The sequence below is a fragment of the Saccostrea echinata genome, unplaced genomic scaffold (assembly GCF_033153115.1).
Source record: "Saccostrea echinata isolate AGI-Se365-2 ecotype Australia unplaced genomic scaffold, CSIRO_AGI_Sech_v1 ptg000002l, whole genome shotgun sequence".
NCBI classification, from domain to species: Eukaryota; Metazoa; Mollusca; class Bivalvia; order Ostreida; family Ostreidae; genus Saccostrea; species Saccostrea echinata.
The window spans coordinates 4971857-4990000 of record NW_026889751.1 but is presented as its reverse complement, the minus strand read 5'-3'; the positions used below and the strand labels follow the sequence as shown (position 1 = coordinate 4990000).

Here is an 18144-nt window from a genome sequence, read left to right as displayed (position 1 = left end):
AGGGATGGACACTACCAAACTTGCTTTGGATGCTGGATCTGACCGACATTTTTCAAATAAGTGACTGGGTAAAAGTTTTGGAGCAGATCCATTTCCATGTAACTATAAGCCCTAGCTGGAGCAAACTTGCATGAATGATGCATCTAGGGGTGTACACTATTATACTTGCTTCAGATGCTAGATCTGACCTGCATTTTCCAGAGGAGTGACCAGGTTAAAGTTTTTGAAAGGGGTCCATTCCCAAGTAACTTTAAACCCTACCTGGACCAAATTTGCATGGAAGATGCATCTAGGGATGGACATTACCAGGATTGCAATTGATGCAGGATCTGACCTATATTTTGTGGATGAGTGGACAGATTTAAGTTTTTGGAGCAGGTCCATTTCCAAGTAACTATAAGCTTTACCTAGATGAAAATTGCATGGATGATGCATCTAGGATGGACACTACCAGACTTGATTTGGATCATGGATCTGATGTACATTTTGAGGATGAGTGACCATGTTAAAGTTTTTTGAGAAGGTCCATTCCTAAGTATCTGTAAGCCCTACCTACACCAAATTTGCATATGATGCATCTAGGGATGTACACTAACAGGCTTGCTTCGGATGCTGGATGTAACAAACATTTTACGGATGAATGAGCAAGTTGAAGTTTTGGGAACAGATCCATTTCAATATACCGGTAGCTAAAAGCCTTAACTATACGCAACTTGTATAGATGGTGCATCTAGAGATGTACACTATCCAACTTGCTTCAGATGCTGGATCTGACTTATATTTTCTCAGGTGAGTGACTATTGAGTGATGATGCATCTAGGGATGGACAGTGTAAGACTAGCTTCAGATGTTTGAGCTCAACATTTTACAGATGAATGACAAGTTAAAGTTTTAAGAATAGACCCATTCCCAAGGAACTATTAGCCCTATCTAGACCAAACTTGCATGGATGATTCATCTAGGGATGTACACTACCATGTTTGCTGTGATGTTGGATCTTACCTACATTTTGGAATGAGTGAACAGGTAAAAGTTTTTTGGAGCAGGTCCATTCCCAAGTAACTATAAGTCTTCCCTAAACCAAACATGCAGAGATAATGCATCTAGGGATGGAAACTACCAGACTTGCTTTAGATGCTGGATCTGACCTACATTTCCTGGATCAGTGACTATTAGCCCTGCCTATACCAAACTAGCTTGTAAGATGCATTTAGGGATGGACAGTGTAAGACTTGCTTCTGGTTCTGGATCTGACCTACGTTTTCCAGATTAGTGACAAGGTTAAAGTTTTTGCAGTAGGTACATTCCCAAGTAATTTAAGCCCTACCTTGACCAAACTTAGGGGAATGATGCATCTAAAGACTTGCTCCAGTAGCTGGATCTGACATACATTTTTCAGATAAGTGACCAGGTCAAAATGTTTGGAGCAGGGCCATTCCCAGGTAACAAAATGTCCTACCAAAACCAAACTTTGTATGGATATTATCCTTTGGATGCATACTAACTAGAATTAATTTGATGCAAGATTTGCCTTACTTATAAATTACATGCATCAAGGTGAGCTTAGTAATGCTTGATTACCTATGTTTTGTCTATAGCAAAGCAAAGTTCCACAAGCTGATTGGTTAAGACTGGGCCTGTACCAGCCTAGGCCAAAGTACACAGATAGGATTTACTACTCCATGAAGTGCCTGCCATCCAATGGAGAGAGTAAGCTATTCCATTCCATGATGAGGCGTCCTGCCATCAAAATCAGAGATGCAGTGGCCAAGATAGCCCAAGCCAAGGAGAGCTTCTACCGCAATGATAAAAACCTGGATGAATACATCAGAGTGAGAATTTTTTCTTTTTGAAATTTTTGAGAAAATATTTTAAAAAATATATAGATATTTATTGAAACAATAATAAAGCAACTGAAGTGTTGAATATTCCTTACATTTTTTTCAGAATAAACTTACCAAGGGAGACAACAAGCCTCTGGATATAGATTTAACTTTTATAAGTCAATACAGTGCTAAACAGGGAATAAAGGTTTGTGTTTTTTTTCTTTTGATTATAATTATCATACCTTAATAATTTATTTCTAGTCATTATTTTGAGGGCTTGAATGACATTATGGATTTATATGCAAGTTTCAAGATTATTTTTTCTTGACTTTGTCACAGGTTGCTATTGATGGTGCTACAAACTTACCCTGGACTCACTTCACACATGCTCACATATGTTTAAATCCACCCGGGGCTTTTTACATGGTAGTATTATACAATAATTTCCTACAATCATTGAAAAAGTAGTTTGAATTGTCACGAAATGCTGGAAATCTTTATACTGTGTCTTTTCTTCAGGGTGCTCCACATGCCACGTATGATAAGTTGATGTTCACCGAGTTTCTGGACTTGAAATCCACCAACACTTCTCCACAGTGGAGAGATGGATTCAAGGTGATTTCTGCAAATCCTGAAAATTTGCAACTAAAATTCAAATGTTTAAATCTTTATATTACAACATACATGTTATTTCTACAGACTGTAACTCAAAATATAACTTGCAGTACATGTAAATTCCTGTCTTTTCCCCCCAAAAATCTTGGAACTATAATGATATAGATGTAATGGTTAGTTATCTTGTTTTGTTACTAGCCAATTTTTTTTTTTTTTTGAGGATGGATTTTGTATGTCTTTTTACATGTGAAATCTTGTATTCCAGCACTTCCCCAACAGGTCTTATCATCGCTACCTTACTGTCATCATCCATCTCCAGGAAGTCCAGGTCACTGTTGCTAAGGAGAACTACAAATACGGATTACTGGAACAGGTCCAACATTTCTTCAATACATGTAACAGATACATCATACATGTTGTTTTCAATAGGATAATGCCATATCTTATTTGTGCACACAAATATTGTTTGAGACATGCTCTTGACCTTTTGTTTGCAGGCCTGGACCCCACTACAGGTGTTTACGGACAATTATTGCTACACCTCCACCTTCCAGTTACCTCTGTTTGATGGCTCACCCACTCCTCAGCTCCTCAAACAACTGGCCAGGGAGCCATGTAAAGACTGGATGGAGAGAAACATCCGCAGTGGAACAGTAAGTGACTAATCATTATATGATTTATATATGACCAGTGCTACACAATTTATGATACCTGCAATGTTGCAGTGGTCACATTCTATACAGTAAAACATTTTTATAGCAAACAGGCTTATTATAAATTGATGCTTACAGCGAAGTGATTTTCATTCCCCATGACTTTAAAATATATTGTTAACATAGCCAATATAACGAATTATGCTTATAACAAAGCAAAATCATCTGTCCTGGGTACTTTGTTATAAACGTGTTATAAATACGACTTCCTGGGGTAAAGAAATGCAAATCTATTGTTCAGAATTTATTCAATTAAAAATGGTCAACATACATGTACAAGTATTACGAGTTTATTGCATCTAATATAACCAATATAATATTATGGATATAGTTGCAATTTTCATTTCTTTTCTTTAAATAGCTCCATTTAATTGAGGGAGCTTCAGTCTATGTCCGACTAGCTGATGCCAGAAGAGACGATGAGTTAGCAGGTGATATTCCTGGAAACAAACTGGTAAGTTATGGCTCATTAAAGTAGCATCAACTTAGCAACCTCATTTTGAAACAATGGCTGCATTTAACTTGCCTCCAGATATGATTTTTTGTCATCCTCATTCACTTAGGAAAAGTATCAGTTTTTCTTATCCATTCTGAATCTCTTAAGATAAATTAATTTTGTATGCTATATATTCTTAATATTTTCTTTAACTGTAATCTTGATGAGTCTTTTAATGTTGGTGTGTCTTTATATTTAGCTTGAGGTGAACACTGACTACATTCCCCCTGAGTGGGAGGAAAAATATGCCAGGGAAAAACCAGGAAAACCATTAGAGTCCATGGTCCCTCAGGGTAAAACTGCAGAGCAGTTTGTAGATGGACTGGCCACAAAATTCAAAAATGTAAGTCTTCAAACAGGTACATTTATGTCAGCTTCCTAGCAGATGTAATTAAACTACACATGTCTAGCAAAGAATCAGAGGAATGATCCAGAAATGTATTTAAAATGTCTTATCTACATAATTAATAAAGAGTGAAATCATGTATATTTTAGTTGGTGTACAAACTATACGAAGAAGGGAATGTGAAGTGAAATGGAACAGAATGATAAGAAAGTATAATAACTGGCTGCAGACCGTACAGAGTTAAATTGCTTTTTTTACAGACAGTTGAAGAGTGCAACAAGAATTCTCACCAGTGCTTTACCTATTTATCATGTTATGCTAAATTTTTATTTATTGTTAGAATGCTTTGTGTTCTTTTTCAGTGATGACCCACATTCATGAAGTAGGGTCCTTTATACTGTACAACCTTTCCAGTGTATATTTCACTTCATTTTCATAAGTTGTCATGTGCTTTAATATTTAATATACATGTTTCATATTATTTTCTTGTACTTAATTACATTGTGTATTTATATTTATTTTCCTTATTTATTGACTTTATCACATAAAAGAGTATATGAAAAAATGGAATAACCTTTGAATTTGACCATGACAAACTTTATACTACGTATACAATGTGCATTGAAGTGGTAAAATTCTTAGTTGGAATGGAAAGTTTTAGTCTTTCTAATTGAGCTTCGATCGTTACACAATGACACGACCATTTCTTTAGAAAGAAAAAGCAATATTCATTGCAATGTTTTTCACCCAATTCTGTGTGACTAACAACACAATTTTGCTGAAATAGAGGTTTTATGAAGCTAGGAGAGAGAGGGAGAGACTCCCTGCTTCTGTAAAACAAGTGTGTTGTAAGGAATATGTACATAATTTATGTATTCATCATGTTTATTGAAGTTATCACAACACATGTATCAATCGAACAAGTGTTTATCCAGGGTGTTTATGTACATGACCAATCTGATTGGCTATTTTATTTAAAACTATTTACCTGTCTACAGGTATTGGAATGACGCATGTGAGAAAATTTTCTCCTTTCTAAAGAAATGGGCATTATTATGTCACAACCAATGTTTAAAAGAAAGATCAAAACGTTCCATTTAAATGAAAAATTTTACCACTTCAATGCGCATCATTGTACTTTGCATCATTATGCCTGTTTGCTTAAAAATTAATGGAAGTTCTGTCTGCCTGTGTCATATGGAAATGTATTTCATGTATAAATGGTACTTCCTTGCCGTTATTTTATATAAATATATGTATATATTCAAGAGAGAGAGAGAGAGAGAGGGGGGGTATGTAAGTTCCATTGACGTGTTTTATGAATCATAGATCTCAAACTTCGTAGGTAAAATTACATATTTAGTGTATGTCTGTAAATCTGATTACAGTACATGTATTTACATGTATATTTTTATAATTATTAGATTTTTTTGTTGTTGTAATTTTATGCATTCAAATAGCATTTTAATATGACATTCCCAGACTGTGATATTACTAAAATATTGAATAAATGCTTGTATGCCAACCTATATCATATATTAATGACACATCAAATAAATTCATAAACTTTTTTTAAAAAAGAAAATTATGACGAGTTATATGTGTTTTATTCTTGCCTTCAAGTTCAACCATTCTCCTAACAAGTTTTTGAATAAAACAGCACAAGTACACATGTACTAGGAGGATGAGGAAATACACTATAATGCCAACTGAATGGACTGTATTTCCTTCTGATACAAATGACAGTCAGTTGAGGTATTCATTCACACTTAACAATGATATGGATTAATGTCTCAGGCTGCATTTTTGATGTAATGGAATTTTTACACAGCAGATTCTTTGTAGTGCATTATCCATTTTAATGAGACAACAGGTCACTGGATATACATGTAGTCTGCTGCTAAATTCTCACTAATGTTGCCATATTGTTTGGGTAGCTTTTATCCATTTTGATGTGACAAGAGGTCACAGGATGTACATGTAGTCTGTTGATAAATTCTCTCTAACATTGCCACTGTTTGGGTAGTTTAAGTTCATACTTTCTGTTTCATTTTCTTCAGCATATTACCCTGCTCTAATGCTGCTTTTCGTTTTCTCTGAAAATACATGGTATCATGAGAACAAAAAGGTTAAACATATTTGCACAGAATAAATTTAAAAACGTGTCTTCCTATATCATGAATATATTTTATCAGTGGTTTATGAAAAACTTACTGAAAAATAAGTAAAAGGAAACCTTGCAAACAATATCTGATTCTTAAAATTTTTTGGAAATATTACAAAGTGTCATAAAAATTCAATAATACAATCATGTATATTTAAAATAATTAAAAAAAGCATAAAATTTTGAGGATTTCACTTACATTGGGAGTTCCTGGGGGATTTGTACTGACAACATCAATAGCCTCGGACAGCTTTTTAAGTTTGGATGGGGAGTCGGGGGAGATGCTGAGATTGACAAGGGAAGCTGATGTTTCTCCTCCTAGCACCCCCGATTCTGGCTCAGATTTAATAGATGTTTCAATTGGAAGAGGCTGGAAAACACAAGGCTAATGATTTAAACCTTCATGCTACAATATCAAACAAAAAGCCAATAGGCCTTCTAAAAATCTCAAATCATGAAATGAATGTCACAATGCATGTTTTTCTGCATGAAAAAATGGAGATACATGCCTTGAAATACATGTATGTAGACATTTTATATTGATTTTGTTGCCTCAGAGGCTTGCAGTTCTTGAGAAGATTTTTGTTTTAAATTCCAGTATATTTAAAAATTAATTATCATTCCCTACCATTACGATCATAGATTGAACAACCCTGAATCTACATGATCATGTTTGATAACAAATATGACAATCTTGTTGAAGTTCTTAATAAAAACATTTTCAAGATTTTTGCTATTTAACATTACATGTATTTTGATAGAAACCAAATGCGGACCTATCCTAACCAGAGGCCCAAAATTTAACCAAACTTAAATTTACGTGAGAATGCTTACATGTACTTAGGAAATTAACAATTTATGGTTCTTTAGTAGAAAAATTGTTAAAAACACATCCCATTTTCGCAATTTCTTAAATATTATAATTAAGGGGCATGGTTCTTGCTTTGATCATCTTTAATTCTCATTATCTAAGGATACTTTGTGGCAAATTTGGTTGAAATTGGTTACATTAAATAAAAAATTAATATGAATACAATAATCCATGGTGTACCCTTAAAGTTTTGCATCAGTCTCAACATTAAAGAAAATCTTACCTTTCCAGGTGCCAGAGTTTCAAATCTGTGTTTCAAAGACTCCAATTCGTAATCACATGTTGCAAGGGCGATTTTCAGTTCATAAAGTAAAACAATGTCTTGTCGAAGTTCATTGAAATGAGTGACTGTATCCTCTGTGGGAATTGGATTGTATTCTACAAAAGATAGTTCAGAAATCAAAGTTTGCACCAAAGCACCTACATATCACACTTATGCATTGTCAATTTTCTCTGATAGAATTTATATCTCTTTAATAGTTCCTTCAGGTTATTAAAAATTCAAGGAGGATTACCTATACCAAGCTCTTCCAGAACTTGTTCAATTGCTTTCATCTTCTTTTGTCCAATTGATGCTGGTAATTTCATCTGAAAAAGACATTTTTTTCATAAGACAAACCCTCACAATGCCAATTTTGTTCTGAAAATGACCCTGGTTAAGGATCATAATAAAAAAAGTAGTTTTTAAATTTAAGATATCTAAAGAAAACTTCTACAAAATATTTAAACTGCCTCTTTATTGGTCACGTCTGAATTGGGATTCAGGTGATAAAAAAGTGATGATTTGTTTGCATTATCTCATATATCTTTGGAATGTCACAAATATTAATAAACTGAATAAACTTGAGATTTTGCTGCAGTGAATAAATTAAAAATATTGGCAAATCCAAGTGTTTTAAATAGTGCTTTAAAAAATAAAAATTACCCTTTGGCTTCGCAGAGACACTCCTGACGTTTTAAAGTCAGCAAATTTAATTCCACTTGGCTCTGGTGTAGCCTAAAATATGTAAACAAGTATTAAATACTAGTCTTCAGTTGCATTGCTCTTTTACACACACTAGGTAATCATGTCTTCCTGGTATTTGACTGTAGTAATTACATATAGATTCCTTTATCTCTATATCCTATATGTAAACTATTTATAAAAGATCTGTGATTGCTTCACTAGTAATGGCAATTTTCACCATTTTCGATCAATTGGTTAGTAAAATAATGGCAATCCAGTGTGAAATTTCACATGTGTAGTTCTTGTGACAAGGCCTTTATTTGGCTTCCAACATTACATAACCTCATGACCTTGATCTTCAAGTTTGACCTATTTTTGATAACCTTTAACCAACTTTAACCATGCCCATAACTTCCAAATGATTGGAGCTAGGGCTTTCATATTTCACATGTATTTCTTGTCACAAGAACTTTCATTGTGTACCAACATTTTTGGCCTCATGACCTTGATCTTGGAGTTTGACTACATTTGAGAAACTTCTATCCTTGATCATAACTTCTGAACATTTGGTGCTAGAGCTTTCATATATTACACATGTGCATTCCTTGTGACAAGATTTTTCTTTCAGTACCATTATTTTTTTACCTCATGACCTTAACCTTGGAGTTTGATCTACTTTTGAAAAGCTTTCACCTTGACTAAGAGCTGACTATGGGGCATCAGTGTTTCACATACATATCTTGTTTATCATATGCATATAAGATACCAGTTTGTTTGTAAGGTGTTTGAAATTCTGTCTCAAAGTTCTAGAAATAGATAATTTCACGTACATGTAAGTGAAGAAAGGCTAGTTTATAGAACAATTTGTGATGAACCAGTTTAAGTGTTATGATGAACAAATTTTCCTTTGTGTTTATCATAACCTTACCACTGTTGGATTTATCTTTTGATGAGGCATGTGAATCTTTTTCTTGGTCTGTTTTTTCTCTGACCGTCTGCTATCAAAGTTACTGTCGGCTGCTGTGATTAGTTTTTGCAGATCTTGAGTTTTCTTTTCCCGCTCTTTTTTCCTCAGTTCGATCTTCTTCAACTCGGCAATTAAATGTTCCTCCTCTTCCACCTGGCAAATTTTATTTAAAATTTTATCACCACAAGCATCAAAACATGTACAGTAAAACATGATTTTAAGGAAGTCCTAGGGAAATGAACTTTTAGTTCCTTTTAAGTTATAACCCAATTTCTTTATATCAATATAAGAAAGTGTTACGATACGTGAGATAGTGAAAGATACAACTTCACTATAACCAAGATTTCCATATATCCAAGTTTCTTATATGAGAATTTTACCGTACATATTTGTACATGTCAACTGATCTGTAGTCATGTCTTCCTTAAGTTGTTGAAATATGCACACCACAAAATGAATGAATTTTATGCATGATCTAAATCTCAGAAACATTTTTATTAAATTACATTACTGTTATGAAGAAAGAGCACTTTGTAAGATTTATTGAATAATCACCCAGAATTCTAACTCAACAATGAGACAGACCTGCTCAGGAGTTCTGTCAAATAGCTTCACCAGCTGCTGTTTTCTTTTTCTTTCATGCTCTGCATCAAAAGCTCGGATTTTTGGCTCTGAGCCTTGTGGTGCTCTGACCTGTAAATTAGAGGAAAAAATAACCAAGTTCTTGTACATTCATATATGTCTTGGAAAACTATAATTTTACAGAATATAAAGTTCACACTGTAAAATATCTACTCCTGTATATTCTGCTGTAAGAAATCTATCATTCAAAAATCGTCAAATTGAATAATAAACCATATGTTGATCATAAAACATCCAAAATCAATCAATGTGTACTATTTAAGATGGATAGATAAAAAAAATATGCATTAAGTACTGATATACAGGATTTATCGTTCAACATTCTTACTTTTGTTAGAGTATTACAGATACAATAGTATCTCTCTTTGATGTCCTCCACACTTCTGTTTGGGAATTTATCCCTGTCCCAGCGATCATGAATTACAATAAAACGCAAGTCGAATCGTTTACACAGATCAAACAGAAAATCGGTTTCCTGTCTTGTCCAGTTGTCATCATGAAGATGCTGCTGATACTCAAGATCTGAATACACTGGTATGTCTACAGCCTATAAAATATCATATATCAAGATCAGAATAAACTGGTATGTCTTCAGCCTATAAAATATCATATATCAAGATCAGAATATACTGGTATGTCTACAGCCTATAAAATATCATATATCAAGATCAGAGTATACTGGTATGTCAACAGCCTATAAAATATCATATATCAAGATTAGAATATACTGGTATGTCAACAGCCTATAAAATATCATATATCAAGATCAGAATATACTGGTATGTCTACAGCCTATAAAATATCATATATCAAGATCAGAATATACTGGTATATCTACAGCCTATAAAATATCATATATCAAGATCAGAATATACTGGTATGTCTACAGCCTATAAAATATCATATATCAAGATCAGAGTATACTGGTATGTCTACAGCCTATAAAATATCATATATCAAGATCAGAATATACTGGTATATCTACAGCCTATAAAATATCATATATCAAGATCAGAATATACTGGTATGTCTACAACCTATAAAATATCATATATCAAGATCAGAATATACTGGTACGTCTACAGCCTATAAAATATCATATATCAAGATCAGAATATAATGGTATGTCAACAGCCTATAAATTATCATATATCAAGATCAGAATATACTGGTACGTCTACAGCCTATAAAATATCATATATCAAGATCAGAATATACTGGTATGACAACAGCCTATTAAATATCATATATCAAGATCAGAATATACTGGTATGTCAACAGCCTATAAAATATCATATATCAAGATCAGAATATACTGGTACGTCTACAGCCTATAAAATATCATATATCAAGATCAGAATATACTGGTATGTCAACAGCCTATAAAATATCATATATCAAGATCAGAATATACTGGTATGTCTACAGCCTATAAAATATCATATATCAAGATCAGAATATACTGATATATCTACAGCCTATAAAATATCATATATCAAGATCAGAATATACTGGTATGTCTACAGCCTATAAAATATCATATATCAAGATCAGAATATAATGGTACGTCTACAGCCTATAAAATATCATATATCAAGATCAGAATATAATGGTATGTCAACAGCCTATAAATTATCATATATCAAGATCAGAATATACTGGTATGTCTACAGCCTATAAAATATCATATATCAAGATCAGAATATACTGGTATGTCAACAGCCTATAAAATATCATATATCAAGATCAGAATATAATGGTATGTCTACAGCCTATAAAATATCATATATCAAGATCAGAATACACTGGTATATCTACAGCCCATAAAATATCATATATCAAGATCAGAATATACTGGTATGTCTACAGCCTATAAAATATCATATATCAAGATCAGAGTATACTGGTATGTCAACAGCCTATAAAATATCATATATCAAGATCAGAATATACTGGTATGTCTACAGCCTATAAAATATCATATATCAAGATCAGAATACACTGGTACGTCAACAGCCTATAAAATATCATAAATCATCTTGTTTTACTGTTAAAATGGAATGTTTATATAGAACATTAAAGATCAAAGTGCCTGAAGCCAACATCTCCCATTTATACAGAATCAACACCAAAAAAATTATAAACACTATATAGTATTTATGTACAGTGTGGTGTTTCCAGCCTTTCAAAGAGTAGCTGCTCACTATAATCATGCAAATACTTGTCTGTCTGATGTCCATCAGAATAAATGATTATGAAATGTGTGTTCTATTTTCAACCAATGACCAATTTACCACCTTCAAAAAGCTTGAACCATGGCCCAGATGACATGACTTTTATGAATTCTGTGGAAGGACTGGCTGTTCTTTATAATCATGCAAACTGCTTTATCTCCATAATCAGGAAAGAAGATTTTCAAATGTGTAATGTATTTTTAATTTATATGTACAACCATGATGTTCAAAAATGTTGTTTCTCTTCATCAATGGATGATACATAGCAAAGTTGGTTGTAACTGGCTCAATTACACTGTATTTTTCAAAACAAAAAAAAGCTGAAAAACTTCTAAAGTATATTGATGACAACAAACCAGAAATGATGGTAATAGGTCACCTGAATTACTCAAAAGACTTGATAAAACTGGACAATGACACATTTATAAGGGAAAATTGCATTCAAGTACATGTATGTGGAAATGCTCAATTTTGCCTTCTCTTGTTGTGTATGTTATTTTTATGAAAGAATATTTACAAAATTTATATGATAGCACATGGTTTAGAATTTACAATAAATATACATGCACATATATTAATGTTTACTGATAAATCAAAGAAAACTTTATTATGATTGAACTTTAATTACTGTATAGGGGGAAAATAACTCGCGGTGTTAATATTCGCTATATTCACGGTGTTAATAAATCCGTGAATTCAAGAAACGGTGAATAAGTTTTAAATATTTAAACCTTAATGTTTTATTTGGAAATTTGAGAATAGACTATGATAGTTATATAAACATGTACGTTCAATACATGGTCATTCAGTAATTACGAGTAGTACTTGTTATCCAATTATCTTAATTATCACGCTATACTTTAATTCAAATAAGCAGCTTATAACCTGTATTTATCGTTAAAAAGCTGTTTTGATAGATACGTTTCATCAATCAAAACACATGGGTCATGGGTTTTGATTATTCGTGGATAACGTTACCACTTGTAATTGTTACCTGCATTAGCATTATGCGTATTAGTTTTTATGGAAATTTTGGTTAAAAGAATATCATTCGAATAACTTTCGAACTTGCTGGAAGGATATTATTATGTCCACCTACATTAAAACATTTATTAGCGTCCAGTGTTTTTTTTTTCTCTCGATGCGATGTGTATACCTTCGGAAAGATGTGTACACATGCACTCACCGTAAAAGCATATAGGAAAGTCATTTGATGTTTATAGTCAAAAAATTTTAATAATGGCACTTGTTTTTATTAATAATCAATTAACTACTAAATCTAATAATTTTATATAAACCTACCCTGTTCGTGAAGTGAATACATAACGCCGATAAATTTCGTTCTTGCTATACTAGCTATGGATTACACGGATAAAGACAAGGGAGTGAACTTTTGTTATACACTGATTCCGCGAATTCAACAAACCGCGATCGTGTCCGAGGAGAGAAAAACGTGAAAATTACAACCCGTGAAATTAATCCCCTATACAGTATTCACTTTCTTCTTTGTCCAACAATTGGCATTTTCTTAGCTTATTCAAATTTCTCTAGATTTATTAACAAACCTTGTTAAATCTTGCAAATGGGTAATCTTTTCCTTCATCTGCAAGTCTCCTCCAATGATAAAACACTGCACCATCCTAAAATAATGAAATATTGTATATCAATATAGGTTACTTAAACAAGAATAATCAGATACAATTAATCTCCACCATAACTGAGTTTCCCCCTCCCGCCATCCTCCAAATAACTAGAAATATGTCCATAGGACATGAATGCCCCGCCAAGGGTATATTAGTAATGCAACATTTTAACACAAATTGAGAAAAGTGAGGTCAAGGTCAAAGGAAAGGTCAAGGTGAAAAAAAATATTGATGCAGTTGAATAGCTTACATCAGTATGTATCAGCATATGAAGTTTGATGCTAATTTAAGAAAAGTGAGGTCAAGGTCAAAGGAAAGGTCAAGGTCAAAAATTGTTGATGCAGTTGAAAAGGTTACATCAGTATGTATTAGCATGTGAAGTTTGAAAAAAATATTATGAATGGTTTCTTTAAAACTGAGCTAAACACTAATTTAAGAAAAGTGAGGTTAAGGTCAAAGGAAACGTCAAGGTCAAAAAATATTGATGCAGTTGAATAGCTCTCATCAGTATGTATCAGCATATGAAGTTTGACGCTAATTTAAGCAAAGTGAGGTCAAGGTCAAAAAATGTTGATGCAGTTGAATAGCTCTCTTCAGTATGTATCAGCATATGAAGTTTGATAACACTATCTTGAATGGTATCTTTAAAACTGAGCTAAAAATTTATTTAAGAAAAGTGAGGTCAAGGTCAAAGGAAAGGTCAAGGTGAAAAATATTGATGCAGTTGAATAGCTCTCATCAGTATGTATCAGCATATGAAGTTTGTTAAAAATATCTTGAATTGTTTCATTAAAACTGAGCTAAACAGTAATTTAAGAAAAGTGAGGTCAAGGTCAAAAGAAAGGTCAAGGACAAAAAATGTTGATGCAGTTGAATAGCTTACATCAGTATGTATCAACATATGAAGTTTGATTACACTATCTTGAATGGTATCTTTAAAACTGAGCTAAACACTAATTTAAGAAAAGTGAGGTCAAGGTCAAAGGAAAAATCAAGGTCAAAAAATGTTGATGCAGTTGCATAGCCCTCATCAATATCTATCAGCATATGAAGTTTGATAAAAATATCTTGGATAGTTTCTTTGAAACTGAGCTTTGAACAGAGCTAAACGCAAAGTGTGACGGAAGGACAGACAGAAGGATGGAAGGACAGAAGGACGGAAGGATGGAAGACGGACATGACAAACACTATATGCCCCGGCCATATTCATGGCGGGTCATAAAAATCTCCTAGAATCTAAATGTATTTGTTGCAAGTCAAAGAAAACACTCTCTTTCACAATTTTTGTAAACTTGCTATATAATAGATGTAAACCACATCTGAACAAATTTTCAATACATTGTTCTAAAAATAAAAATTCTAGAATTGGAAAACTTATTTAAAGTGGAAAATCAGGGGAATAAGAAAAACTTTTAGCTGACCTTTCTTGCTGGGTTTGTAAAAGGCATCCATTTCCATGGCCGCACTTTACTGCTACCTATTTTTGCCTTCATTTGCTTATAACCCTGGTTTGTATCAGTCGGTATGATAGGAGGTGCATCTCTGAAATATTCCATAAATCTACAGTGTCACATATAAAAGTTTAAATTGTTTCAGTGCTGTCTTGACCTAACACCTAAGAATAAGAATGAAACACTAAAGAAAGAACCTTGAAATAAACCCTGAAATAACAAATTAAAGATCTCACAAATATTGTTGACATCTTGAAATCCTAATTAAGAATTTAAGAACAACTATAACAAGTCTTAGAAATACTTGTTATCTGTCCAGAGAAGTCCCCATAGCTCTCTATGCATGCCCTCTGGCCGCTTGAATGAAAGGTCAGATTTCCTGGCTACTTTTTTCTGTAAGATATAATACACATAAATTTTACCAAGAGAAAATATAATTTAAATTCAAAAGGAAATTAATAATGTATCTCAAATGTTTCAAATTAAACCTAAATTTTACTATTGATGTCAAAATTAATAAGAAATAAATTCAATTTGCTGGCTCTACTGAACAAAAAATAAATGAAGACATGTAACTTTTTACTATGAAGAACTTTTTAAAATAGCTCAATGCCACAATTATAAGAGCAGGCAAACATTCTTAATCTATGTACCATACCAATTAGTCAAAATTACATATGTGTACCTTTTTATCATTCATCAAAGCATCTTTTGTGATAAATTGTTGTTCTGGGCCTTCTAATTCCAAAATGTCTCGAACATCCATTCCCGCCGCCATTTTATCCCTGAGAGACAAATTCTTACTGCATTAGTTTCCATACAGAAAACATGAAAGACTGCATCTGATCACAAATATTCATAAAAAAGATTTAGGTATTACCATTTTGCTATACACAAAACAAATCATACCTGATGCAAAATTGTCTCATATTAGACATGTTGCAGGTTTGCTTACAATAATAATTTTCTGCATACATTTTCTAAAATCCACAAATTAATCAACATTTTGTGCTGTAAATGATTACAAAAGAAATACAAGAATTTTATGGTGTGACCGGTTGTCAGGGGATGCTCACTCCTCCATGGCACCTGATCCCACCTCTGATGTCTTAGAGGTCTGTGTTTGCTCTGCTCCTATTTTGTAAAGTTTAATGGACTTCTGAGCTCAAATACTGTTTGTCATCTCCACATATTTCATGAAATCCCTATGCCACAAAACTGGCATCTTTGCTAGCCAAAGGAAACGATATGCCCCTCTTCTCTTTGTTCACTGGCATATGAATCTTAATAAAACACGCCTTTGTTTGCCATTCTTTCATCAATACATTCATTAGAATGTCTCACATTTTTCTGATTTTGTTTTTAAAGTGTCAGAGAACTCACTAAAAAATAGCAAATTTCCAGAGATATGGGACATTTAATAATAAAAAATAATGCACTAACAGAGCTATGATTTATGTAGGTCATGAAAATCTGTATGAAAAAATACATTATGAGACTCACAAAATGCAAGCGATGGAAGTTACTAAAGACCATGACGTCATTATTTTAGCGGTATACAAAATAAATGGCTAATCTATCCTTTGAGAGGTGTAGAATTTATAATTGATGAAAAAGATAACTGTCTTTGCTCTATCAGTTTCACCATATGACACATAATACTGTACTTTTCCCTTATAAAAATATTATTTTTGCTAAGAGGCACATGAACTCTTAGAAGATTCTTTATGATTAATTTAGCACTTATTTCAGTGCAGTGTTGATTATTTTGTTCAATTTAAGTCACTGAGGAGGGAATCAGCTCAAATATACTACCTTATTGATTAAGAATATGTTGGCATTGAGTGTGTCTATGTATAATTTATTATTGAATACAATGTACCAATATTCATCAAAACTTAGATCTGCCTCTTTAAACCACACGAGAGATTCTGAAGGCCTAGACTGTGATGATAATATCTGTTAGTTGCATTTCCATAAAGAAGTCTAAAAAAGGCAAATATTTAACAAAGAGCAACTAATCAGAGACATATATGTCTCTGATCTAATCTACTGTCTTTCTGCAAATTCGATTCATAAATGCATGACAAGTTACATTTTTTAATTTTGATTTTTTCTTTGGTTACTGCAAGAATGTGAGCCAAAGAGCAGTACCACTGTTATGGAAGAACAGTATATTTGCACTCCGAATTTTTCTCTTCACTCAGGTGCTGCTTTAAGAGCATGCAGTGGGAGCAACACTAGATAAAACGTTCTATCCATATTGTTAAAATGATATTGACCTGGTTTAACTATAGAATTTGTTCCGTGTATTGGCAATGTAGCAAAATAAACAGGGTGATAACTCGAACTCTGTGCATTTTCTATGAACAATCCAGAGAGTTCTGAATGACAACATGGCGTTCAATTTGAAGCGAGGAAAAAACGTTGAGAAAATGAGTTGAATTTTCGTATTTATATGGATTATTTTTTAGGTTAAAAATAAATAAAAATACAATCTCAAAAAGGTTTGTTATGATTAATTTGGTAGTTATTTTCAGTGCAACTCCTTTCGACGTATTCTTCAAAATCATTTATGATTGGATCCGCTCCGATTTGCTACATTGCAAGTATATGGGACGTATTCTAACTGTGATGAGGGCTTGTCCCGAGACACAGTTAGATTTTTCTAACTAGAGCAGCACTTGCTATAAATAGCATGTTGGCCTATTTTAACTGTGACGAAAACCTGTTCTGTGGTAAAATTTAGGTATGCATATCAAGTAATCCAAAATGTCTAGTTTGCAACTTACAACAGAGACATATGGTTTTTATATGTCTCTGCTTACAATAAGAAAAAAAAACTGTGGTTCAATATTATTGTATTGTCACTGTCTCCACTGAGTGAATGGGGTCTTTTTACTTCTGATGACAAATGTGACAGAGGTAGATATTCTAAGTACTATACAAGAGCATGTGAAAATATATTTATTTCTGAAAAAAAATACAACTTCTAACTGCCAAACCAGCTGGTCAAATTACGACTAATATATTATTAAACACAATGCTAACAAACTGTTACTATTTATGACCAAGATATAAACCAATAACCTAAATATATAAAACATATTCGCATCAATTTACTTACTATCTTTTTTGTAAAAATTTCTAGTGCTATTATTCGATGTTAAACTGCAGTTTAAACCAATAATGGAAATACATCGTATTTTGAAGCGTTTAAATGATTGCAC

The 18144-nt window shown here is 32.8% G+C and overlaps 2 protein-coding genes across 3 annotated transcripts in view; one reads left to right on the top strand and one right to left on the bottom strand.

Moving 5' to 3' along the window:
* Nucleotides 1–5536, top strand: part of LOC133205832 (uncharacterized) — a 30645-nt gene extending 25109 nt beyond the window's left edge. For both annotated transcript variants that reach the window (XM_061341729.1, XM_061341722.1), the window contains 9 exons: nt 1599–1832; nt 1948–2031; nt 2166–2252; nt 2346–2441; nt 2707–2814; nt 2939–3094; nt 3516–3608; nt 3850–3993; nt 4146–5536. In XM_061341729.1, the coding sequence (XP_061197713.1) occupies nt 1599–1832; nt 1948–2031; nt 2166–2252; nt 2346–2441; nt 2707–2814; nt 2939–3094; nt 3516–3608; nt 3850–3993; nt 4146–4184 (1041 nt within the window). In that variant the 3' untranslated portion in view covers nt 4185–5536. The remainder of the gene's footprint in view (nt 1–1598; nt 1833–1947; nt 2032–2165; nt 2253–2345; nt 2442–2706; nt 2815–2938; nt 3095–3515; nt 3609–3849; nt 3994–4145) is intronic.
* Nucleotides 5537–5595: 59 nt separating this feature from the next.
* LOC133178377 (DNA methyltransferase 1-associated protein 1-like) lies at nt 5596–18139 on the bottom strand. Its single transcript, XM_061313109.1, has 13 exons — nt 18042–18139; nt 15600–15699; nt 15219–15307; nt 14885–15005; nt 13386–13460; nt 9915–10133; nt 9530–9637; nt 8906–9097; nt 7957–8028; nt 7547–7619; nt 7255–7409; nt 6360–6530; nt 5596–6092 (listed from the first exon to the last, which is right to left on the bottom strand). The coding sequence occupies exons 2-13, from the start codon at nt 15690–15692 to the stop codon at nt 6030–6032; spliced, it is 1431 nt and encodes a 476-aa protein (XP_061169093.1). The 5' UTR covers nt 15693–15699; nt 18042–18139; the 3' UTR covers nt 5596–6029.
* Between the last annotated feature and the right edge of the window lie 5 nt (nt 18140–18144).